The sequence below is a fragment of the Carettochelys insculpta genome, chromosome 20 (genome assembly GCF_033958435.1).
Source record: "Carettochelys insculpta isolate YL-2023 chromosome 20, ASM3395843v1, whole genome shotgun sequence".
NCBI classification, from domain to species: domain Eukaryota; kingdom Metazoa; phylum Chordata; order Testudines; family Carettochelyidae; genus Carettochelys; species Carettochelys insculpta.
In genome coordinates, this window is record NC_134156.1 from 8,835,741 (window position 1) to 8,861,676 (window position 25,936).

At 45.6% G+C, this 25,936-nt stretch overlaps 1 protein-coding gene across 1 annotated transcript in view; it reads left to right on the forward strand.

The window, feature by feature from the left end:
• The window catches only part of GRB2 (growth factor receptor bound protein 2), a 75,979-nt gene extending 52,414 nt beyond the window's left edge, over nucleotides 1-23,565 (forward strand). Inside the window, exons 2-5 of the mRNA XM_075014868.1 lie at nucleotides 3,463-3,560; nucleotides 12,713-12,835; nucleotides 19,087-19,255; nucleotides 21,270-23,565. Of these exons, the coding sequence (XP_074870969.1) occupies nucleotides 3,463-3,560; nucleotides 12,713-12,835; nucleotides 19,087-19,255; nucleotides 21,270-21,455 (576 nt within the window). The 3' untranslated portion in view covers nucleotides 21,456-23,565. The remainder of the gene's footprint in view (nucleotides 1-3,462; nucleotides 3,561-12,712; nucleotides 12,836-19,086; nucleotides 19,256-21,269) is intronic.
• Nucleotides 23,566-25,936: the final 2,371 nt, after the last annotated feature.

Below are 25,936 nucleotides of genomic sequence, written 5' to 3' on the forward strand. Positions count from 1 at the left end.
GTTCACTGTTTATTGAACATAATCTGGAGAGGGGTTTTTTGAAGCTTTGCACGTATAGTATTGTGAGCCACAAAGAAATTCTTAAAGAGACGCATGTGGCTCTGGAGTGACAGGTTTCGGATCCCTGAACTAGGGTGATTGTTGAGCTGTTTGTCTTCCCAACCTGGTCTCCTTCTCTCACTGTGATACTATGACAAGCTGCAGATCCATCTCTCACTGTGCTATGAGAAACTGCACTCTCACCACTGTTCACAGACAAGGACACACCTAGCTGAGGTACATGAATGGTTTTGCTGGCCACTTATGAACCAATAATAAGCTCCAGCCAACTACCTCCAGCTCCCCAGTGTAGGACCCTAGAGCTGTGCCATCCTCCTCTCCTCGTAAGCATGACCAATATAAGCTTATTACCCACTCTGCTCTTCCCTCAACATGGAGAAGGTATATGCAGGTTTTTGTTAAGATGTCACTCAGACCACATTGTTTTAAGTAACATATAGAATGGGTTTATTAACTACAGAAAGATTTTAAGTGATAAGTTTGTAGATCAAAGTAGATTAGCTAAGAAATAAAGCAAAATTTTCATCTAAGTGTTATAAACTAGACATGATCGGAGTCAAGCATTGTCTGAGCCTGGTGGGACAAAACATTTCACCAATCTGCCATGTACAGGCTGGCGTTCCTTTCCACCCCCACACCTGGTAGCACCTCCTGAGTCCAGTTTTTGTTCCTGGGCTGTTTCCAGATGTTGAGTTTTGGAGGGAGTGAAGACAAGTGGTGATGTCATTTCTCCCTTTTGTAGCTTCTTACCTATGGAAGGAATTTCATTGTCACAAACAAAGCCCCCCCAGCACAGTTAAGGGAAAATCACAAGGACAAGATGGAATTGGCAATTGACATGAGCACTTGCCCTTGCATACTTCGAGTCATACCAGAGGCCATTACCCATATTCTGGCTAGAATGGCCACAGGAAAGCACATCAGATGTGGTTAAGCTTCTTTTAAGGCCCATTGTGTTTACTGGTGGGCCATCACCTTGAATACTCAGTAGTGAACCATCTTGTGGGAGTTACACAGGAGCAAATTCCACTTGCAAATACAGGTGTATATAGTACGAAAGCAGTACGTGCACACAAATAGGACAGCCATGTTCAGCAATCCATAACTTTTCCACTGACATGTTTTGTATCAGGCTTGTTGTGATCATATAACTGTGGTGAATATGGGGGTGCCAGAATGTTGCTTTGGGTTACATAATACCACAGATTCCTTTTTACGGCTCCTTAAATTATTGGAAATATTCATGGAGTGTTGAACTAGGATTAATATCTTAATAATTCCCTCACGGTGTTGCATCTAAAGCCTTTTCAAAGCTGCCTCGCTGCATAGCCTTGCAGCAGTGCTGCTTCCCCTTTCCGTGGGTACAGATGGGCATTTGTTGATAACAGATCCATTATGCAAGTAGGAAACTGGCAGGTAGTATTTGAGCTGCTGTTACTGTAACACAGGGCTGACTACAGACTAAGACCATCATATGGCCATTTGTGTTCAAATGTAATGGCTACAAATAGCCTTCCTTCTCCTTCTTCCTCTTGTGCACATATGCTTCAGTATGAACGGAACACAGTTATTTAATTTCTCATTTGACTGCATCACAAGCAGATTTGGGTTTGGATGCAAAAGCATCTCAACTTCATGTTTAATCCACACAGAGCAGGAATTCTCTGTTTATTTCAGTGAGGATTGCAGGGTTTGAACTTCCAGATTTCTGCAGGGTCCCTAAATCACCTTAATCTGGAACAGCAACGCTTACAAAATTTTGTTTTAACACTTTGATTTAGAGGCTTTAGCTCTTTCTGTATGTGTTTCAGACTGCTGGCCTCTCAGCTGGTTAGTTTGGGAAACATTGTACCCTATAGCGTTCTGTTGCAACAATCATTTTGTTCAATCATTGAACATTTTGTGGCAACTTCAATAAAATTTAAGAAATGAAGGTTTCTGATCTGCTGTGTATTTGAGAATTTGTGCATCTGTCTGTCTGTCCATCTGCCTTGAACAAATGCACTCTCAGAACTGGTCCTAAAAGGTAAGAGCTAGGACCACCAAATTGCATATGCCGCTTCCTCTTATCATAACTTAAAGCGAGGTCAGGGGTTGGTTGTGCTAGGCCAGTGGAATGTGATTGTTTCTCATCAAATGGAAATGAAGCAGTCTGGTAGCAGGAAGAGTTATACAGTAGGGTCTCAACATCTGCAAGGTTTCTGTGTTGAGAGCCCTCATAGATGTTGAATTTCGCAAATGTGGCAGCCTGCCCCAGACCCCCGAGGGAAGTGGCAGCTGCCAGCGATGCTGCCTGGGGCCCTGGGGGAGGCAGCCGCTTGCAAATAAATGAATTTGCGAACATTAAGTTCACAAATCTTGAGATGCTACACAAATGGCTGCGGGGAACAGTGAGACCCCCAAAGGGAAGCAACAAGCACCCCCAGCCCATGCACAAATGACTACTAAAAATGACCATAACATTCATTTATCTATAATATTTTTACTTTTGTTACAAAGGTAAGACATTTGGGCAGCATCCCACAAGCTTTTTTTATTCCCTCCCAAGTCACGTCTCTCTGGAGATATTTTCTTCTGGATGATACAGAATGAGTGACTAACAAAACCCCCGTCAATCTAGAAGGTTAAAAATCCCAATTTAAGAACTGCTGTAACTTCTGGGCGGGGAGTGGGAGATGGATTGAATCCTATTTGCCTAGATTGTCAGAATTGCCAAGTAAGTTCTGAATGGATAATTGTTGGTTGCTAAATGGGAGAGTGCAGCTTGCTTTTCAGATCTCCCAGTAAGTTTGCCAGTGGTGGCAGTTAAGCAAATCTTCCCTGGATTTATAAACTGAGTTTGATTTGGAAACATTGCTAAGGGTAAATAAGGAGCCTAGACTATGGTTGTGGCTACGCCAGAGAGCATACTGTGACACAACTGCACCTGTGCAGCTGCATTTCTATAAGCTATCAAGTATAGCGACTTTAAACCAATGGGAGAAGATCTCTTGTTGACTTAACCTATCCATGACAGGTTGCAGCAGCCATGTCAGAGAGAGAACCTCTCCCACTGACATAACATTGTCCGTGCCACCCACACTTAAATTTGCATAAATTGTGTCACTTGGATTGTATAATTCACTCTGAGTGATGTAACTTATGGTCACTTAAGCTGTGTAGCATAGTCATAGCCTAAGACTTTCTTACTAAGTCAACCAACTTCAATGCTGAAGTTATAATTTCAAGTGACTTTTCTTCTTCACCCTGTCTGCCACAGCTCTCAAAGGGCATAGGGCTCATTGGAGCAGAATAGCCGGCATACTTCTGTTGAAATGGGCATCAAAAGAGTTTACTGGTTTCCTAAGCACAGTTCTGTCCGTTCTGCTGTATAGTGAAGTATGATAATATTTTTGTTTGCAGGTTTTGAATGAAGAATGTGATCAGAACTGGTACAAGGCAGAACTCAATGGGAAAGATGGCTTCATTCCCAAGAACTACATAGAAATGAAACCTCATCCGTAAGTGGAGCCTCGTTCTTCCCCTTCTCTTGCTCTGCCTTATTTTCATTTGCACTTGAAATAATAGCAAGGGCTGCTGAGCACTTTGTGATGAGTGCCGAACCTTTGTCACTGTGGGCTTCTTAAGGTATAAAGGGGCTACTGCAGGCTCTTTTGTCATAAATCTTAAGAGTTGCACAGCACCTGTGACATGCAGTAGCAAGACTTTCTCCTGCAGATGTCTTGAGGTGTACAGGGAGAGAGTGTCTTTGTGGAATCCAGCTAAATAAATTGCTTGGAAATTTCACAGTGTTCTCAAATCCTGGCACCCAGAAGATCTTCAGAGTCTTAGAGTAGATCCCTCATGTTTTTGGTAAACATAGGAGACTAATTATTGAAAGAGTGTCAAAAGTTGTATAGTATCAGAGAGGTAGCCGAGTTAGTCTGTATCTTCAAAAACAGCAAGAAGTCCTGTGGCACCTTATAGACTAACAGATTTTGAAGCATAATCTTGTGTGGGCAAAGGCCTGCTTTGTCAGATGCATCTGTCATTGCCCATGAAAGCTTCTGCTCCAAGATATCTGTTAGTCTGTGAAGTGCCATAGGACTTCTAAAAGTTGTGTAGTTAAGCACAGCAAAATTCAGAAAATGCTTGCGTGGTTGACCTTAACTCTGGCCTTTTGCCTGTTTATGGTACAGGAAGGCCTCACTGTTTGCAGGGATTACGTTATGGAGAAAGCCAGGAATGGTGAAAAACGTGAATGGGGAAAGGGGAGTGGTTGCAACACAGAAACAACACTCTGTTTGCAAAGAATGCTTTATTTGCCTGCTGTTTAACAGTCAACTAGCAAGGTTAACTTAAAAGCCGTAAATTAAGAGCCAAACTGGAACACAGAGATAATGCAATCAACTTCGGACTTAGAAACACCCAGAACAGTTCTTTGAACTCGTTGCCTGGGAATCTTCTTATTTCTCTGGGAGGGTGTGGTTAACAGGGGTGGATTTGCAAAGGAGCCTTGTGTTAGGAAGTGATTTAAAGGACTTAAAGAGCAAGACCAAAATTTCCTGGCGTGGCAGCATTGCTGCAACACTGTCCCTTATGTTTTGCTCCCTTTTTTAATACAATGTGTAGTAGATTCATTAATGCTGTACAGTCTAGCTACTGAGGCTGCAGTGTGATCACTTGCCAGTTTATCCACTAATTTAACCTTCTGGCTTACTGCCATTGCCTTTTTTCCTTTCTTAGCCTATTGACCACTGTATCACATTCTTTTCATTTTGGTGCCATAATTAAGGCTGGGTGTTCCTTTAGCGGCCTTAACATGGTTGTGAGAGAGCTCTGAGAAAGAGTGAGCGTGCTGAATCATGTGCTCAGGACAATGCAGTGTCATCCAGTACAGAAGGGCACGACGAACCACGAATCCACAAATGGCAAGGCCTTCCTATACTTTGCAACATAGATTTTAACAGAGTAACAGTGGAAAAAGTACTAGCATATCACCTAAATAAAGGTGCTTTTGTAGCTAAGCCTTTATGATGTGAAATGTCCATGTTAAATATACAGGTTGAACCTCTCTAGTCTGGCACCCTCGGGACCTGACCAGGACCGAACAAGAAAATTTGCTGGACCACGGGTGGTCAATATTGTTTAGCCGCATTACCAACATTTCCACTGCTTACTGGGCTCTTAGGAGACATTTAGGAGTAAAGTACAGCTAAGTAACAGCACAGAACGCTGAGAGACAGGACTTTATGGGAATATGAGAAGCTTGGCCATGATAAATGGTTATCTACGTAAGTAAAATCATGCCGGATTGTGGATGTTGCCGGATGAGAGAGAGCCACATTAGAGAGGTTCAACCTGTTGTGATTTCCAGCCCTGTCAATTATATTTCCTCTGAGCATGTTTAAATGAATATTTAAATTGCTGACAGAAGCTCATGGGCCATAGGCTCCCATCATTTCTTATGCATGTTGCAAAAGAAAAAAAAAATCAAGCACCCTAAGATGCATTAACAGGAATGTTTTAAGAACACCATGAGAAATAATTCTTCTGCTCTACTCTGCACTGGTTAGGCCTCAGTTGAAGTATTTGTGTCCAGTTCTGGGCACCACATTTCAAGAAGGACGTGGAGAAATTGGAGAAGGTCCAGAGAAGAGAAACAAAAATGATTTAAGCTATAGAAAACGTGATGTCTGCGGGATGATTGAAAGGATTACGTTTGGAAATGAGAAAACTGAGAGGGGACATAACTTCAAAGTACCTAAAAGGTTGTTATAAAGAGGAGCGAGAAAAATTATCATCCTTAACCTCTGTGGGTAGGACAAGAAGCAGTGGTCTTGAACTGCAGCAAGGGAGGATTAGGCTGGACATTAGAAAGCACTTCCTAATAATCAGGGTTTTTAAGCCCAGGAATAAATTGACCAAGGAGGTTGAAGAATCTGCATCATATGGAGATATTTGAGAGCAGGTTGGGTAAACATCTGTCAGGTATGATCAGATGGTGCTTGGTCCTGCTGTGAGTGCAGGGGACTAGACTTGATGACTTCTGTAAGTCCCTTCCAGTTCTAATATTCTGTGATTTCTATTGAGTTAATTATGTATTAGCAGCCTTGGAAATCTTTCCCCTAATGTATTGCAGACTTAACTGTGGTACCCTGTTGCAATTGTGAGTAGATTAGCAGTATAGGTACTGGAATTAGGGGTGCTGACACCACTTTATCTTGAAGCGTTTTCATTGTACATGGAGTTTATAGTTTGGTTCAATGGCTCTCAGCATGCCCCACTATAAAACCCGTTACAGCTCTGCTGATCAGCCTTTCCTGTAAACGGCAATTTGCTGGCAACTGACCAGCAACTTGAAAGTGGTAGGTTCTATTGTAGGATGAGCATCTCAACGGGAACGTTGTGGTGAGCAGTCTGGAGACTACCTCAGGCAAGAGGGGTTATCTCTTAAATTTCCAGCGATAGAACTTGGAATGATTTTCAGTTTAAGACTTATCCTGGTGGCTGGCTTTTCATCTCACAGTCCAACATCTAGCCTTCAATTGCAATCTCTTTTGTTTTCCCCAGATCACATGGTGCGGTGCTTCCAATGTGCTTCATAATTACTAAGAAATGAAGCCTGCAATAAGAATTACTCCTTCACTTGTCAAAAATCTTTCTGAAACACAGGGGTTAACTTGTCATGCCTTCCAAATAATAAAACGAAGATGTAAGCAGAGATAGATGAGATACTCAATGAAGAGTAACAGGAAGCTCTGGGAGGGAGTGTTTCTGCTAAGCTCAGCTCTGCATTTCATTGGCAAGGCTTGCTTTCATGGTGCGGTTTGTGTTAGACTTTTGGCCTGTACATTGCAAGTGTTTGTGCATGTATACTGGGTTGTTCTCAGAGCTCTTATTGGAATATCTCTTCACAAACATTGTGACTTTTACGTATGGAGGAGATGCAGCCAAACTAAATGATTGCAGTGAATGGGCCAGAAGAGCTGCCGAATTGCTGCTTGCACCAGTAAGAAACTAGTCTGTATGCCTTGTGAACTTGGTATTTTACCAATCAATGCATTTGTCTCCAGCCCTGCAACATCAGCAGTAAAATCTGGATTTGTTTTTGCAGTTCTGGCTGGACAAGCTTCACCCAACATAACATTTGTCTCCAACTAGCTTTGTAATTATCACATCTAACCATTCAGAAAGAAATAGTAAAAACCCTTGAAATATTGTGGATACTTTCTTTGCTTTTCAATTTTTGGCAATTCCGAGACTTTTCCTACTTTTTGAAGCAACCCACAGAAGAGATTTCTGTGCAGTATTCCATAAAGCCACAAATCGTGTGGTGCCTGGGATGTGTACTCCTGAGACACCTCCTTTAAAAACAAGTTTTCTCCTTTCTTTTTTGTGTGAAGACTGCCTGAAAAGTTTGTGTTTTTCTGATTGTTTTTCATGAAAAATTCAGGTCTTCTCTATCCTGAGAACTCTATGGGTGACTAGGGAGCTAGTAGAAGTATGACCTCACAAGAGACACAGCTGAGCATAGCAAAGAGGATATTTAATAATGTTTTTCATATATTTAACTCAAATGCCTGCGAATCATGTTTTCCTTATGCATCACAGATCTGTAAAAACAAACAACACACACCAAAACCACCATAGACCAGGTCAACTTTTAGCGTGGTGATTAAAATGTCAGTCATGACTGAGCAAATGAGAATTAGAACAAAGCAGTCAAACAATAGCAAAAATCATAAGCAGAGACAATGAAAGAATCCTCCAAATCTTAATATAAAACTTCCAAAGGGCAGTAGTAAGATACAGTAGAATGTACTGTGTATTCATGTTTCTATTACCAAAAAGAATGTGGGAAACAGAGCCCCCTAACAATATCTTGAGACTGAGTTCTGAGACAGTCCCAGTTAACGTTTTCTCACAACTGATTTTGAAAAGAATCCAACATGCTGATGTGATGGTGGTAGGAGCTCCCTCTGCTGGCTCTGGGGCTACAAAGTGCTGATTTCAATGAGGATACAGGAAACCCACCAAAGGCGCGATTTCAAGTTGCGCTTAACTCACATTAACACAAGTTAAGTGCAACTCAAAATCCCACTACCCCCAACCCCAGCTCAACACTCCCCCACCCTGCCCGGCCCCAGTTCAACCCCCCCCCCCCACATGGCTCCAGTTCAAATCCCACCGTGGCCCCAGTTCAAACCCCCCGTGGCTCGGCTCCCCACCCCCATGCCCAGCTGTGCCTTAACACCCCTCCCTGCGTGCAGCTCTGGCTCACCCCCTCCGCCCTGCCCTCCCCTGAACCCACCCCAGGCTTAACTCCCCTGCCTCCCTCCCAAAGCCCCAACCCACCACCAGACTTAACCCTCCCCAACTGTCGTCCCCCCCCACCCCAGGACTGACCCTTCAAAAAGAGCACCAGGTATTCTTGCTGTTTCCCTGGCTGCAGAGCATGCCTTCCACCAGGAAGAAATGCTGCCCCCGACTTATGTGCAATTCGCATTACGCAAGGGTTTGTGGAAACGGAACCCTCACGTAACTTGAGGGACTACTATATTGCCAAAGGAAAGAAGTAGTCAGTTCTGGTATATCCTTTGCTATTGGTTGCAGGGTTGGGGTGGAAACTAGCCTGTCCCTTTCTCTTTTGGCGGGGGGGAAATGGTAATGCACTCAAACACAACTTACAATAATGGGATATAAGGGTGATTGATAAGTGTCTGAGATTTGTAACTGTAGGATGTTTTCAGACTGAAGGAGACACTCCAAAAGTAGAACTACTTGTAGTAAAGTTAAAACTTGCTTCCCAAAGTTTCAGTGGGGGAAACAATTTTCTGACATGCTGCCTGTGGCAAAAATATCCCTGTGAACATATCAGTTGACCTTTATATCAACGGTGTGGTTTATATATGGTGTTTTGTTTCAGACAACCCCCATAGGCAGATGGTGAGGGGAGCTGGGACTGCCACTTATTGAGGAATCTGCTGGCAGTGTGGTGAAACCTCTCTCTAGATCAGTGGTGTTCAAAAGGAAGACGCCCAATCACCACATGCCCTATCCCCGCCCCCCCCCCCCCCCACTGCCAGACACCCTACCTCTCTGCCCCTGGTGACTCACCAGGGCCACACAGCCCAGAGAGCTGGTGTGGCACCTAGGGCGGCGTCTTCTCAGGGCTGGGCATTCCGGCAGTGTGGTGCCGAAGAAGCCGTGGCGTGGGGGCCAAGCTCCTGAGCCACCGTCACATGGTGCGCGAGGAGCTGCCACACTGCCACCTGAGCCACCGCACCAGCCCGCTGACCCGCATTTGCCACAATATGCTTTCCCATTCGCCAGCATATTGGACACCGTGGCTGTAGATTGTGCCTGATCTGGGAGGGCAGGAGCTATTGCTTCTGCTCTCTAGAATTTGTGTGATTTCACCAAAAGATCGATTAAATAAAAGCCCAGCTTTGCAGATGTGTGTCCCGTCTGACAAAGGAGCCCTTGGTATCGCAGTAGGGTGGGGCCAGGAGAAGGGAGGCAGGAGTAAAAAGAGAGCTAGCAACCAAAGTGGGAACAGCTGAGGAGTAGGCTGCCCTAAATCCATTAGGGCCAGCTGATCCTACTCAGGGCTACCTTTATAAGCTCTTCTCCATGCAGGGCAAGAAAAGGGTGGTGAAGGAGAGTTTGGGAGACGAGTGAGGAGAAGGAAGGAGACTGAGAGAAACACCTGGGGCCACGAAAGAGGAGAGGAGCCTCAGCGACCCAGGGGGGGCTGTACTGTCCCAACCCAGGGAGGGCCTGGAGCCTCACCAGAGACTTGGAGGAGCTGGTCAGCTGAAGGAGCCAAACTAAGGAGGAGATCAGCTGCCATGACTACCACTCAAGGAAGGGGATACCAGGGAGGAGCGTCTGGGGGAAGTGGCCCAAGGAGAGAAGCTGCAAGGGCCAGGGCGAAGTAAATCAGCCCTCACAGGTAGCAGCTGTCCAGGGTCCCTGGGCCGGAACCTGGAGCGAGTGGGTGGGGACCGGGTCCCCCGCCCCAGACTGCCCCCTACCCCCACAAAGGTTATGTGGTGCATACGGTGGGGCCAGTGTACTAAACAGAGGAACTGGGGCCCAGGAATGAGACTGACCACACCACAGTATGGTAATGGAAAGGAAGTTCTTTGGAATGGAGTCCTTGTTGTTTAGACATGAAATGGGCCCTGAGCAGGAATGTCCCACACGTTCATGGATTGTTGCAGAGTGTGCCGCTTGACCCAGTTTGAGGTAGCCTATCAGTCAGCCTTATAGTGGTTCTTTCTCTACCGGAAGATAGATCTGGTTTTCCCAACACACCATGTATCCATCGTCCCCAGCCCAGTTTGTTGTTGCTATTCGTGGCCTGGACCCTGGATGTGCGTCTGAATTAGAAACCTGTGATCCATGAGCTGTGGGCAGCACCTAGCAGACTAAGCCCATGATTTAATTTCACCCTGGCATAGGAACAGCTACCTACTGACTGAATATAGTCACTTCACCGAGTGCAGTTCTTTATGAATTATTCATAATCATCTGATCCAGACCAGGCTGGAAATTGCTCTTTGGCACAAAATACATTTTTCCATTTATGAAGGAGTGGTATGGAACCCCTGTGAAAAGCTTAATGTGAAGTGTAGCCTTTGAAGAAACCTGTGGGTGAAATCTGCATTTGTTTATTTAATAGCAGAAGAAATCTAGTTTTCCCTTGAGTGCTACCGACTCCACAGTTCTTGTTCCTTCCTGTTAAAAATGACAAGACTTCTTTGCTTAATCAGTATAATATATTGCAACCCAAGAACATCTTGATGCCAATTAGCAAGAGTGTTACAAGAATACACTCGTTCTGGTGTGTACATTGTGGTTCACCCAAAAAATGTCATGTGAAGTCTTAAAGAACAGCTGGAAACACCTTGATCATTTATAGCCTCCTGAAATATACATATGGATATTATATATTGATAAATCAATAGATAGATATCTGTATTAAGGAAGAGATGGAAAACAGATCTTCCTTCAGATAGGAGCGAAGGAATGTATCTTTCTGTTGGGTTGTAAATTAAGCATTGTAACGAAGTAGAGTATCAGATTTTAGTGAAGAGATGCGAAGTCAACAGGGGAGAAGCAAGCCATAAGTGGTTGCACTCTTTGAGTGGGAACAATGAGGTTGGGAGGGTATTTATATTGGAGACAAAGATGACACCTCATTCCACACATAAGAAGGACAGGAGCATGTTGCCAGACATAAAAATGGGATCTCAGCTTGTCTTGGTTGAAAGTACTGCTAAAAGACTTTTGAGGAGATGAAATCGTTTTGACAGGAGAGTAATCTGGAGGTTCCCTCTCCAGAGAGGGTGTTAAAATTTTGTTTCATGTGTAACCATTTGTTTCCAATATTCTTAGTCGCTATCTCCCAAATCGTCCAGCTTTAATCATAAATTTATTCTTGTTTTCACATAAATACATCTCAGTGTAGTGGTTCAAACTAAGTGCTGATCTGGAGCTGAGTCTTAAGAACTGGCAACTGGAAGGCTTGTTAGTTCTGTGAGTATCCAGTGTCACAGTCTGAATATCTCAGGGAAAGGTTTCAAAGTGGCAGAGCGTACATGTACAGTTAACCTGCAAGGCAAAGAAGAGTGTACTTGAAGGTCTGACAGTCTGGTGGGGCCAGTGAGCTGATACCATGCAGTGCACAAGCTCCTCAGTGGAGGCAGGGGATGACAAAGGGGCTCATCTGTTCTGGGAACCCCATGAGCCATCACATCTCATCTTCCAAAGAGTCTGCTGTGCAAGTCAGTACAAAGGCATTGCATTTTTCCTTGAGAAACTCGTAATAAAAGAACATGTATAATTACTTGCCATTGACCACCTTCAAATGCCAAAAGCGAAAGAAGTCCAGCTGTTAACAGCACAGTTCCATCAGGATGGGCCACATACATGCAGATTTCTTGATAGTCATTTATTAAACTGTATGTGCAACATGGGGAAGTAGAATTTATATCTTTGCTCCAGAAAAACAGGCCTCTTCCCCTTGAATTTTAGTGAAAGGGTTTGTTTTAATGCTTGGCTGGCCCAAAGAGGGGTGCCGTTTAGTCTACCTGTTTGGTTTGGTAACAAAACAAACCATCAGTCATGTAGCACTTTACGGACTAACAAAATAATTTATTAGGTGACAAGCTTTTGTGCGGCTGACTGACTTCTTCAGACTTGGCTTTGTATAAGTTGTGGGCCCTGATTACCAAAATACCCTCCGAAACAGTGCTGCCGGCTTTAAGCTTGTCCAAACAACTGGAGAGATTCAGCGTCGTCCGTGTGGGGTACAGTGCCACACATCTTCCTCCAGCAGTTCCTCTTTCTACATGTATTGTAAATTCTGCCGTTTTTGCCATGTTGTTTACGGATGTACGGCCTCATCCCAATGCAATAGAAAGAGGCCAGTGCAAAGCCTCTCCTGGTGGCATCGGAGTGGCTGTTGCTCTCAAGATGAGGTGGCATGCCACGAGTGCCGGGAAAGTTTCTGTAGGGTAGTACCAGGGTGTAGTTCAATCCATTACTGTTCTTTTGAAATCACTTCTCAGCTGTGAACACGTCCAGTCCTGATTTTTTTTTTTTTCCCCCCCCACGTGGGGAGGGGGTTGACTTTTTAATTCTCCTATTTCTTCTTCCACAGGTGGTTTTTTGGGAAGATCCCCCGAGCAAAGGCTGAGGAGATGTTAGGGAAACAGAGACATGATGGCGCCTTTCTCATCAGGGAGAGCGAGAGCGCTCCTGGGGATTTCTCTCTCTCAGTCAAGTGAGTAATGCTCTGAAGCATTCAGTGTGCTAATCAGGACACCCCTTGTGTGATAAAAGGACAAGAGGGTGTTCTTCGTTTTCATCCCTGACACTGTTTCCCAGAGGACTAGTCGCAGTTCAGCAAGGGTACGTGTCCCTGGAAGGGCAATCTTTTGTAACAATAAATATGGGTGCTTTATCCTACTAAGAGTTACATTCCTGAGTTGATGGTAACAAGATATTGTCCTGTTCCGTGTGAAGACATTGAACTGATTCTGTGACTAGAATGGGACCCAAACCGAAGGGATGCTGAAGAATGAGGATATACATGTAAGCTGTGTCTATACTAGAGCGGTCTTCAGAAAGAGCGCCTTTCGAAAGAGAGTGGTCGAAAGAGGCCCTTTCGAAGGGGAGCATTTACACACAGGCTGGGGCTGGTGCCCTTGATGGGTGCTGTCGAAAGGGGTCGCCCTGGACATCAAAAGAGAGCATCGCTTCTTACCAATGGCCTCTTTTGAAAGAAAGGGCCAGGAAACACTGCAGATGGGGTTGCAGGGCAGCCAAGCCCTTCCAGGGCTGCAGCAAACCACTCCTTTTAAAGGGCCCTCTCAAACACACTCGGCCTGCACAGCACAAGGTCTGCAGAACTGCTGCAAGACCCGCAGAGACAGCGCCCGCAGGAATGGACGTGGACCAGTAGCAGCTGGAAACCCTGCTGGCTGCCACCAATGGAGAAGGCACCCTGCTAGCCACAGCACTGGTGGCCACCCAGCAGCTCCTGACCGGGACCCCCCCACCAAGGGCCAGAAAGGGACACCCCAGACCTTGGGGTCCACCGCCCCCCTCCGTGTGCTCCTTCAGCTCTGGAGCCAACCCACTAGCTCTGAGTGGTGGGAGAGCTGGTCACGGGGGAGTGGGACAATGACTGGTGTCTCCAGAACTTCCAGATGTGACGGCAGAGCTTCCTGGAGCTCTGCCAGTGGCTGACCCTGAGACATGAGGCACCTGGATGTGGTGTGCCCTCCCCGTTTAGAAGAGGTCACAATAACTATCTGGAAGCTGGCCACTCCAGACAGCTACCACTCCACGGGATACTATTCGGTGTGGGCAAGGCCACAGTTGGGGCCGTCGTGACGGAGGTAAGGAGGCCTGGATACGTGTTCCCTGGGGGGATTGGGGGCTGGGCACACCCTGCAAACCCTCACCGGTGCCTATGTCTCTCCTCTGCAGGTGGGCTGCACTCTAAACTTCATGCTCCTCCAGAGGGTCATCCTTATCGGGGACCTGGATGCAGCCATTGCGGGCTTCGCTGCACTGGGGTTCCTGAATTACTTCGGGGCCCTTGATGGGACCTACGTACCTATCTGTGCACCAGAGTACAATGGAGGACAATACATAAACAGGAAGGGCTATCAGTTGGTGGTCCTGCAGGTGGTGGTGGACAGCCAGTACCAGTTCCAGGACACACGTGTGCTGGCCTGGCCGCACCCGTGGTGTGTGGGTTTTCTGTAACTCAGGCCTGTGCCGCCGGCTGGAGGTGGGGACCTACATTCCTCAGAGGGAGATCCTGCTGGGGGACACCACTGTTCCTTTGTCTGCTGGCTGACGCAGCATACCCCTTCCAACCCTGGCTCATGCGGCCCTATACAGACCACCCCACCCCCAGCCAGGAGCACTTCAGCGGGCCAGCTCAACCACACCCGCCAGGTGGTTGAGCGCACCTTTGTCCATGTGAAGGGCCGGTGGCGCTGCCTCCTCACCCACCTGGATGAGAGCATCCTCAGTGTCCTCCAGGTTTTGGGTGCCTGCTGCACGCTCCACAATATCGGGGGGGGGGGGGGGGGGCTTTGTGCAGGGGTGAGCAATAGAGGATGGTGCGGGCTATCCTCGGCCAGCTGCTGCCCCTCGCTACCAGGCCCACTGGGACGGGATCCGTGTCTGGGAAGCCCTTCGCTGGTACTTTGACCAGGGGCCCCAGTGAGCACCGTCCCGGCCACCCTGGCGGGCCTCCCGCACAACACCCCACCCCCCGCCTCCCACACACCACCCCCCCACAACCAAGCACACAGCACTTGGGTTTTGGAAAAATAAAATGCTGTAATGTCAACTGCTAAAACTGTGTGAGTACTACCTATTGCAAAACATAAGGGAACAACCAACTGTGTACAGTGAGGGGGGTGAACGGCAGACTAGTTACAGTAGGGGAGACCTAGGTGGCCTGCCAGGTGGGCCATTACTCCGGGGCAGGGGTGGAGAGGCGTGATCTGCAATGGCCCTGGGTCCCATGGCCCCCCATCCTCTGGGGGTACGGGGAGGTAGGGATGGGTCCTCTCCGGGGCGCTGGCGAGAGGGGCAGCAGGCAGGGTGATGGGAGGGGGCAGCTGGGCCAGGAGCTCCCAGTAGGAGGCTGCAGCATCCTGGAAGGTGCCCATAAACTCCCAGGCTGCCCAGCACCAGGCAGCTTCCCCCTCCTCGAACCAGAGCTGTCGCTTGGCCAGCTCCACTTGGCACCAGATGGAGGCGGTGAGGTGGGGGTCCTCCGCGAACCTCCTCTGGCTCCACCGTGACTGGGCCTGTTCTGGCGCTGGGAGTGGCTCCAGTCGGTCACTGTCCCTTGCCTCCATGAAGCTGTCTGGGACCACTGACAGGGTGAGGCTCTCCCAGCCCTCAGATGGTGCAGCTGCGGACATGGGGGGGAAAAGAGGAACAGGCCATGAGTACCAACCCCTGCCCTTGCCCCCTTCCCCCCGTGGGCACTGGGTCTCTGTCCCCTGTCTGTGGGTGCAGTGGCCCTGTTGGCAGCCTCTTTGTGCGGTCTGCCACCCCACCTCTCCCCTCGGAGGCGGGGCACGGCACTGTCCATGGGAGCGGGTGCTGGCAGACACTGGCGGCCGTGTCACCCTTCTGGGGCGATGGTCAGGCTGGGCCCTGGCGGACTGGAGTTTGCTAGGGGTGTGGGGGGGGCCCTGGTTGTGTATGGTGCCCCCATCCCATGATCCGGTGTGTGTGCCCTCTTGGGTACATACCTGAGGGTCCACCGCCAAGGTTGGGGGATGCCGTCTGGCTGATGCCCCGCTGGAGATGCGGGAGGGGAAGTTGGTCACCAGCTCCCCCTCCTTGCTGGCCCCGTCTCCGGCCTTGGTAGTATGGGGCTGGCCTGTGGTCCCAGCTCCAGCTCTTCACCCGGCTGGGGCTCCTCGGCTGCGGTGTCCAGGACAGCCGGTGGGGAGGAGGTGTGCCGGGGGCCCAGGATGCCCCTGAGCCCCCTGTAATAGGGGCAGGCGGTAGGGGCGGCCTCCAATTGGCTATCTGAGTTCTGAGCCTGGGCGTAACCCTGCCCACAACTCCTTAACCTTACTTCTGACTTGGTCAGGCGTGTGGGCAGGGTGGGTGGTTAGGCCCCCAGCCAGCCGAGCAAAGGCGGCTGCATTTTGCCACTTGCTCCCTGTCACCCAGAGCACCTCCTCCTGCCAGAGCCCCAGCAGGTCCTGGAGCTTTCCTTGCTTGAGGAGGGGGTGTGGTCCCTCCCCCCAGCTGGGCCCTTGGGAGCCCTGGGTGCACTCGGAGGGGGGGGCCCTGAGACTCCTGACCTGCCTGGGTGCTGGCCATCACAAACAGGGGGCTGCTTTGGGTCACACTGAGGTATGCAGGGGCAGCAATTGTAGCAGCTGCTGCCTGCATGCTCTCAGCTTCCTGCGCCGGGGTTTCCTGGTCTAGGCAGCACGTCGCTGCCTGACAGCTGATTGCCACCATGGTGGACCTTGCTGTTTCAAAAGGGTGGGATGCAGAACATCTACACACGTCCTTTTTCGAAGTAAGATGTCGAAGAAGCGGCCTCTTCCTGTTGCCTGTTTGGAGGAACAGTTTCGATTCCTGCGGAACCTAATGTCGATTTCATCTTCCAGAGAGCGCACTGCATGTGTAGACACACTGCACACTACTTCAATGTGGAGACTGCTCTTTCGAAAGACCAGGCCAGTGTCTACACAGCTGTACTGTTTTACCGTCTTTCTGCTCTTCTCATTTACTATCCTGAGGCTTTAATTCTTTCCACCTTCTGCTCTCACCATCTGGCTGGTTGAGACACTTCAAATGTGCCATTTTTTTGGTAACTCTGTGGGAGCCAGACATTTTGGAAATATACTTGTTCTCCAACATAAGGATGTGAAGTTGTAAAAATGAAGCCTGTTTCTTATCTCTCATCATCTGTTTCCGTGTTGGCACTGAAATGAAGATTTCATTTTGGAAATGTAAATGAGTGGCGAGGAGCTATTATTTAATATTTTCATTATGGTAATAGCTAGAGATGCTTGTTTAAATTGCTTTAACCGTAGCTCCTGTGTCAGTGCATGGTGAGTCCGACATATTCCATCACAATTTGTGAGTGTTCCAGGAGACTGCTGTGAAATAGAATAGAAATGTTCTATGCTGTTAGTGTGTCACGTGCGTTTAAATGGAGAAAAAAAACAAAAAAAAAAACAACCTCTTGTCCTTCAGCAATTGACTCCCTCTTCCCCTCCCGTCACAGTTTATCCTTTGCTTGGCAGAGTTGAGCAAGATATCCCTTAGAACCTAAGCTTCGTATTTTGACTTATCCAGCTAAGGCTGCTACAGAATACCAAGTTATCCATGATCATCAAAGCATAGTATTTCAACAGTGTTTCCAGCCCTTTCCTTCTGTGATTAAATTCTGGACCTCATGTGTAGCAGCATAGAATTCTGCTGTCATGCTGGCTTGTTTTAGCAGTGCATTTATATTCTGTGTTTGGCACAGTGATTAGGTTAGTGAACAGAAGCCTGTGAATGACCAGAAACAAGATTTAAATGGAACCTTCATTTAAGAGAACATGCTTTATACAGCAAATTTATTCTAAATGCTGGGAGACCACAGATCATCTGTGCCTGCCTGTTAGCTAATCTACTGATGAGCTTTGGGATTTTTCTGCTGATCAACTCTTCTGAGGGGGCTTACGGAAAACTTATCTGTAGAATCTGAAACAGGAAGAAACAGAAGGGGATACGTGCAGCAACAACCTTTGAATATTTGCTACAGATGTGGCATTTGCTCGAAAAAGTAGACTGTACAGCTCCAGATACTGAAATACTATAAACACCAAATGAGAACTGGTGCCTGCATTTTTAATTCCTTGGAGTTGTAAAGGGAAAATGTTGTATTTATTTTTCCACATGCTACTTTACTGGTAGCCTGTTTGAGTCTTTCCTTTCCTCAGAAGAAAATGGTTGGAAGTCAGAGATAATGAATTTTATTCAATAACAAAACTTCTGTATGTTCAAATACCAAAAGAGAAGGTGGAAGCTAAGGATGTTGCTTCTGTAGATTTTTAATGTGCATTTTACATATGGACACCATAATCACCTGTGCTCCTGAGGAGATCATGTAGGATTTTCAGGTAGTAAAGGTCCATGTTGTGCATGTTGTAACCTTTTTCTTTTCTTTTTTGAAATAAGTAATAGGCATTTTGGAAAATAAGAGATGATTTCAGAACTGCCATTCATGCAGGCTTTTCTGGTGCTGGCTGTTTCTGAAGCACCTGAGTTGAACTCCCCAAGACCTAAAGCATGTCTAACATGGTCTACTGAAGCTGGTATCCCAGCTATAAACCCATTCGTACACATGTACACCACAGTCACTTGTACTCCTCTCTGCTATCTGCCTATGGGTTGTTCTGGGAAGGATGAGGTGTCACTTATTTCTGTCAGTGTGGTTTGATCTTGGCTCATATTGTAAGCAGAAGGATTTTCTCATTCTGGTTCAAGATGTTTGTCCAGCTTCACACAAATATAAGTTGACTGTCTTTGTTCAGGCGGGATAGCAAGTCATCGCTATGGGTCAGGACTGAGGGCTTTGGCATGGCTATATGAGAGTCTGAATTCCGCCTGCCACTCTTTCCCTCTCCAGTCAGTGTTTTCATTACCTCATTCATGAACCTGAAGGCCCCAAGCTTTGTTTTTTTTTATGGTATTTATACTTTCAAATCGCACTCCAGACCCCATCTCTGTGATCACTTTTTTCCTGTGCAAGGTCTGAGGAGGTGCAAAAGCTGCTTTCCACCAATCCTTAGCCTGCACAGATGGCAGTGGATTAGTGATTCTGGAGATGCACTGAGACCTGGAATTCATAGCCATTCAGAAAGGAGCCATTTTTATGCTATTTATGCTTGGAATTGCCTTTCTATTCTCTGTCATTCTGGGAAGAGAGACTCATTGTGACTGATATGGTATGTCTTTTCTCCCTCTCCTACATCCCAGGTTTGGAAATGATGTGCAGCACTTCAAGGTGCTCCGAGATGGGGCTGGCAAGTATTTCCTCTGGGTGGTGAAGTTCAATTCTCTGAACGAGCTGGTAGATTATCACAGATCAACTTCTGTCTCTAGGAACCAGCAGATATTCCTCCGGGACATTGAGCAGGTGCCACAGGTAAGATGGTGAGAGCGTTGCCACTGTAACCAAAAAGGAGAGTTCCCTGTCCTTCTCTGTAGAGTTATGTGCGTTTTCAATAGGAGAATGTGGGGAGAGAGAAGTTACTCTTTTACCTTCCCCATCCGATGTAGAATTATCTGATTGTAAAATTCTCAGCCCTGGATTCTGCAGATTATTTTTACTGTCAACTTAGCCCTTGTGCGCTCTCTTGGATGGGTTTTGTACCACTATGCAAAACTTATAAATCCCCTCTTGTTTTGGCAAATGATATCCCTATGACTTTTTGATCATCCAGTTCTTATCTTTAAGGGTGATTTAGGATAATGCCTGTCCCTCAATACATAAACACCATAGTGAGGCTGCCTGTTTATTCCCTCAAGTAGAAATAAATGGCTGTAATCATTATGTTGCCTTCCTTTTCCCTTGCTACTTCCGTGAGATTTTGATTTCTGTTTTGAATGAATTTTTAACCAGCAGTGCCCTCAGCAGAATACTGTCTACCCTCAATATCTTAATATACATTCCTCTTCAGAGGCAGAGTAATGAGGATGGTTTGTGGATATTAGCATATGGAGCTTCTCTCCTTGAAATTACTGGTTTGAACCTAGTCCAAACTGATAGTAACCAAAAGTTATAGTCTACTGGAAATTGCTGGTTTTAGTTCAGTTCCCAGATGCACCAAATGCTAATTTACCCAGTGTGATGGTGTTTGTTGGGGGTCTGCAGAAGACCAGCTCACCATTAAATGTGGCCCTTTCAGACCAGGCTTGAGACATGTAGGAAAGGCTGAGTAGGGGAAACTTAGGGTATGCCTAAACTAGTGCATGAAGGTGTAAATTCAGGCTACAGGAGATATGTGTCCATGCTACCACCATCAGAGCTAGGTGGTTATGTCTCCTCAAGCTGGCATATACACCTTCTAGCTCTAGTTCAGACATACCCCAATGCTGCTCAGACGCTGCTGTAACTAGTCTATAGTTACAGGATATCCGTTTCCAAGGTTGTTGACCCTTATTAGTAAGTTAATGATATCAAAAGAGACAGCTGAAAAATACAGAAAATGTGAAAATGAAAGTTCTTTTTAGTATCATGGACTCGTTTTTAAAATGAAGCTTTAGTTTTCACAAACACAATGTGCAGCTTTGCTGAAAACAGATTTATCCCAGAGGGCTGCAAGATGGTCACAACCAAGATAGTCTCCCAGGATAGGGCACTATTGCTAACTGTGCTTGAGTACCTAGAATTTGCAGGGTGTACTGACTGAACCATAGCACTCCTTTGATTGGATGCAGAGGGAATGCACAGCTCTCCATAGTCATTGTGTGCACACACCTCATTTTATGTGTCCTTGCTTCATGTGCCTGTCACTTTTGTAATCTGGTAGGGGAAGAAACCCTACATGTACAGAAACCAGTGGAATCTGGCAGCCCTGCATGTGGGCAACAGTAAACAGGCTCCTAGGCCACGCACAGAATCCCAGTGGACCACATTCAGGCCATGGGCTGCAAGTTGCCTACCACTGTGGTATAGGGTTGGTTATGAATACTCACTGAATGTTGAGATCTGTGTGAGAAGCAAACTGAGTAAGAGTAATGAAGCTTTTGGGATACAGAAAGGAAAGGGAGCAATGGGGCAAGGATGCAAAGGTGAATGGAGTATCTAGGGCAGACCGAGTAGCAAATACACCAAGGCCTACGTTAGGATGTGGTCACAAGAGGATGTCTTCCAGTGAAAACGCCCAACAGTCCAACCTATAGAGTTGTATTGTAACCTGTGTTTTAGATGTACTTGACACTTTCAAAGGCCTTGCGTATCCTAAACTTGCCCTCTGAGCATCTTATCACAGTTGATGAAAGGAGTCAATGTGCAGAGAAATGGAACAGCCCAAATGTTTACTAGTGGCACTGGAACTCTGTTGCAGAGCTATAACGCAGCCTGTAAAACTGGAAAAGTGGGAGGTTTGTAAGCTGTAAATGACTCACTCTCGTTTCTTTTTTTCCCCCCCATGTAGCAACCCACGTACGTTCAGGCCCTTTTTGATTTTGACCCCCAGGAGGAAGGTGAACTCGGCTTCCGCCGTGGAGACTTTATCCAGGTCCTCGATAATTCTGATCCCAACTGGTGGAAAGGAGCCTGCCATGGACAGACGGGCATGTTTCCACGCAACTATGTGACCCCAGTGAACCGGAACATCTAGAGATAAATATTAGAGATTATTTAAAGAAACCAGAGAAACAGTAAATACAAATTACAGAGTCTAACTACAGCTGGAGATGTAAAATCACAAGATGATAAAAGCTGAATCACTTCTTTGCCACAAAGTGATCTTCCTTCACTCACTATGGAACTTTAGGGGTGAGAGGGAGAGTTCAACTTAATGCCAAAATTTACCTTTACATAAAATATTAACATTTTCTGAGCTGCTCCCTAGGTTGTCCCTTTCAGTCACTCTTCTTCCCCCCAACCCCTCTTTCCATCTCCTCTGTCCATTGTGCATGAAGTTTTAATGCCATATAAAGTCCTAGCCATGCCGAAAAAAGAAAAAGGGAGAAACTCTGCTGGTATTTTCTCTCTATCCAAACAGTCTTCATTTGACATGGAGGGACTTGAGAGAAGAAACAAATCCGCTGTCCTGCCTTTTTCAAAAAAAAAAAAAAGAAAACACAACCCAAACTGCTTTTTGCCTTCAGCATTCAGCTCTTTTTAGTTGGGAAAGGATGGTGGGGTTTTTATTATTATTTTTCTTTCTCCGTAGCCACTCTCCCCTCTGAGATGCAGCAGTTTCAGAGCAGAGTGCAGGAGATAAGCTTTTTTTCCCCACAAGTCAGAGCTGCTTTGAGAAATTCCAAACTACAATCAAAGTTGGTTCTTTTATTTTGATTACTTTTTTTTAAAGGTGTATGGTTGAGCAGTCTAATTTTTTCCATAGTGCCTTTTCCCTTATTTCCTTATTGTGTTTAAGTTAAAAAGACAGTCCAGAGGGTTTTTTTCCTTCATATGTGTAAATATTTTTAGGGGGAAGAAAGGGGTAGTTTTATCAATGAATATTAAAACAACAAAAAAGATGGCGCTTTACTATTAGTATTACCATCTGACTCTTATTCCAAGGGAAAATACAAGGCATATACAGTGTTGTAAGTGGCAGCACAGGCTGCTGAGGGCAGGGAGCTGTGGCCAGGAGCCATGGGGAAAAAGGGGAGAGAAGGATTGCATCATTAGGACTGTTGATAGGATCGGAAGGACCTCAGTAGGTCTTCTAGTTCAGTCCCCTGCACTAAGCCAAGACTAAGTATTATGGAAAATGGACAAACTTTGGGGGTGAAGTTGAGCAATATTCTCTCAAAGCACCATGGTGGGAGAGAATAGTTCGGAGGTGTCTGACGAAATGTACAGGAAGCTTTGTGTTACGGGGAAACCTCCAGAAATAGTACTTGAGTATACATTAAGCTACTAGCAAATGTTCATACATACACATGTCATCAACAGTCTGACTCCTTTTAGGCTGGGTAGGGATATTTATAATCATGTTGGCATCTTGAAAAGACGGAGGTGGCATCCCTGTTCTCTGCTTTCTCCCCCTGCCCATGCAAGTGTTATGCAATTTATGAAGTGGAATTTTTTCTTTTCGCTGCCAGTTCACAGCAGCCTGCTTGGTGACTACGTTCCCCCTTTCCCTCACCACAGTGGCATTCGTTAATGACATTAGTTCCTCTGCCAGAACAGTTTGACATTATTTGGACAAAAAGGAGATGAATCAAACTGCAGAGCTTTGTGCCAATCTTCAGTTGCATTGTTTCCTCTTGGCAGCCGTGCGGCAGGACCCTTCACCCCAACAATCAACCTCCTAAACTTCAGCAGAAATTTCCTGCCCAAGCGGAGACGTTCCTGTGTTGGCGGGTGCCTTTTTTATACTAAGTGTTACAAATGTTTTATTCCTGAGATGGACTCTGCCTTACACTTTATTTCTCCAGCAGATGAAAGAGAGAGCTACCCTGTAGAGTACTACTTTCTCTCCCTGTCCTTGCTAGCTGTCATTCACTTTGTCTTCTTTCTAAAATGATTTGGAAAAGGAGTCTATGGCATACTACACCTGGACCATTTGATTGTTTCCTTATTTTGAAATTGGTGTATATCATGCAGCCTTGCAGACATATGTCTTGTGTGTACATATATTAAAAAAAAAAAAAATCAGTGTTTAAAAAAAAAAAAAAAAAAGGCCTACATACTTAATCCTTTAACTCTGCAGCAGCATTTGGTAGATAGTAATTAACTGTGAATAATAAATATACAATGAATTCTTCACTTTAGCATCTGTCTGTTATTTCCATTATCTGAGCAAAACATTAGCCAAGTAACATATAAATCAGTGCTAAGGAGGAGATCCCCATGTCCTTTATCCTACTAGATAGATAAATTGAGAACTGCATATATTTGCTGGGTTCATACAGAGGTCCTATCTGCTGCTTGCAGACATCAAAGATCCTTTGTACATTATCTAAAGATTATATGTTTGTTTGTTCCTTTCGCAAAACTTTTTATTGGTCTCTACAAATGGGCATGAATTGCTGACACACAGGAAGGAACCGGCTGTGGAAAATGATGTGGTGTATCCAATATGACTTCTGTCTGATAGTTTGCAGGTAGTTTATTGCTGGTCTTTTACTGAATGAAGGGGAGCGGGAGACTTCAATGTGACTTGTAAGAACAGTAACTGTATTTCCAACTGACACATGGATGGTTTTTGTTTTGTTTTGTTTTTGCTTGATTTGCACTTTGGCCTGGCTGCCTTATGAATTACATCCAATTGTGTGAGCTGGTTCCAAGCGCACTTTGAATTGAGACCAGAATGGTTTGTCTGGATCATACTAATAAGCTGTATCAGTAGTGAAATGGTCCTTGAAAACCCATCTCCATCAATATCTCTCAAATCCAGGGGTCAGCAATTTTTTCCAAGGCCAAATGCCAAAATTTGACCTTTTGACCTCTACGTACAGTCCAAGTGCTGGTGACTTTTTAAAGTCACTAGCAGTCCTACTTACAACAGCTTCATTAATAAATAAAGTAAGATGCAGAGCTTTACTGTTTGGGTGGTGGTTGGTAGCATTAGCTGGCTACAGAGTTAATCCACAGGCGTGGTGTATTTGAGCAAGCTCCTGGCAGCATGGGGAAGGAGGGACAGGGGCTGAGCTCCTGCCTGGCATGCTGCTCTTGGCACCCAGTTGCTGACCTGTGCTCTAACCCTTTGGTCTGTGTAGATTATGTTCCTAAGCTCCATGGTGGGATTTAAAGCACAATAATTGAAAGGCTGACTGAGATACAAGCTCCTTCAATTGTCAAGAAAAATTCTGGTTTAATTAGGAATTTTCATCACATTTGTTCTGCAGGTTATTCTGTCTGGCAATATCTAAATTATGTAGTGGGAACTTCTCAGTGTTTTTCCTTTGTTGCACCAGCTATGTTAGTCAGCATCCCAGCCAAACTTGCAAGGATTTGCCTTGGACACTTGTTCATAATGTTGAACTGGGACACCTTCACATTCTCGTTGGTTTTTATCTTCCATTGAAAGCTTAGAAAAATTCCTTATGGATTGTAAAGGAAGCCAAAAGCATTTGTTGCTATTTTATATAGTTGTGCAGTATTAATGATGGTGCTTAGTTCTTGCTTTTGGTCAAAAATCCCTTCTCAGTAAGTCATTGATCTCTTCAAGGCTTTCTTCCACATGCACATACAGCCACCACCATGGATGTGCGCACACACCTCCTGCTTAAAAATAACAAGCAAAAACTATATGGCTTGAAAGGTCCAGTCCAGTCATCTTATCCATAAAAGGCTTTTAACTAGCCTTTGACTATCTACTACTACCACAGCAACCAAGCAGCTGTTTTCAGCTGCTACTGGTGCACTATGTAGGGTTGGATTGGTTAAATAGGAGCTATAAGCACAGAACAATGAGATGGTTCATACATTAAAAATGCAGCTGACACCCATTATATTTAACAACATGTTTATGCTTTTTGGCTCCTTGGAGAAATGTTCAGCTTCCACATAAAACCAGAATGATTCTAATGCTGCATTTAAAAAAAAATCTGTTTGTCTGATTTCAGTATTTCATTTCATTTTATTTTTACACAAAAGTAACAAAATATCCCCTTACGAGCTGGTCATGTTAGAAGGTGAGTGAGTAATATGACCAAATATTTGCTGCCAAACCAGCATGAATAATCAATGACTTCCCAGTGGGAGTAGTACATAATGTTAAAGGTGCAGTTTGGTGTGGTACTCTGGCTTTGTATATACTGCCATGAGATGGGGAGGGGCTATGTACAGAGTGAAGAGCCAAACATTTTTAATACCAGCTCTGTGCTGGACTATCAAATGCCTGTGAGACTCATTTTAATTTGCTTTCATTTCTTCATCTGTAAAATGGGTATAATGCATGAAGGAATGAAGACTATATAAATGTAAAGTACAAATCTGCATAAGGCATACATTTCCTTTATCACTCTTGCCATTAATTTAGGAAACTAAAGTCACAACCTCATGGAAAACCAGCTGGGCAGAAGGAGTAAGTGGGTCAGAGAATCATCCTGTCTTTTAATGAAATGGTTTTGCTTTGGCAGATGCTGTATTCTGTGCTCCTCTTGGTTTCAGTGGCTCTCATGGACTGATTAATATGCG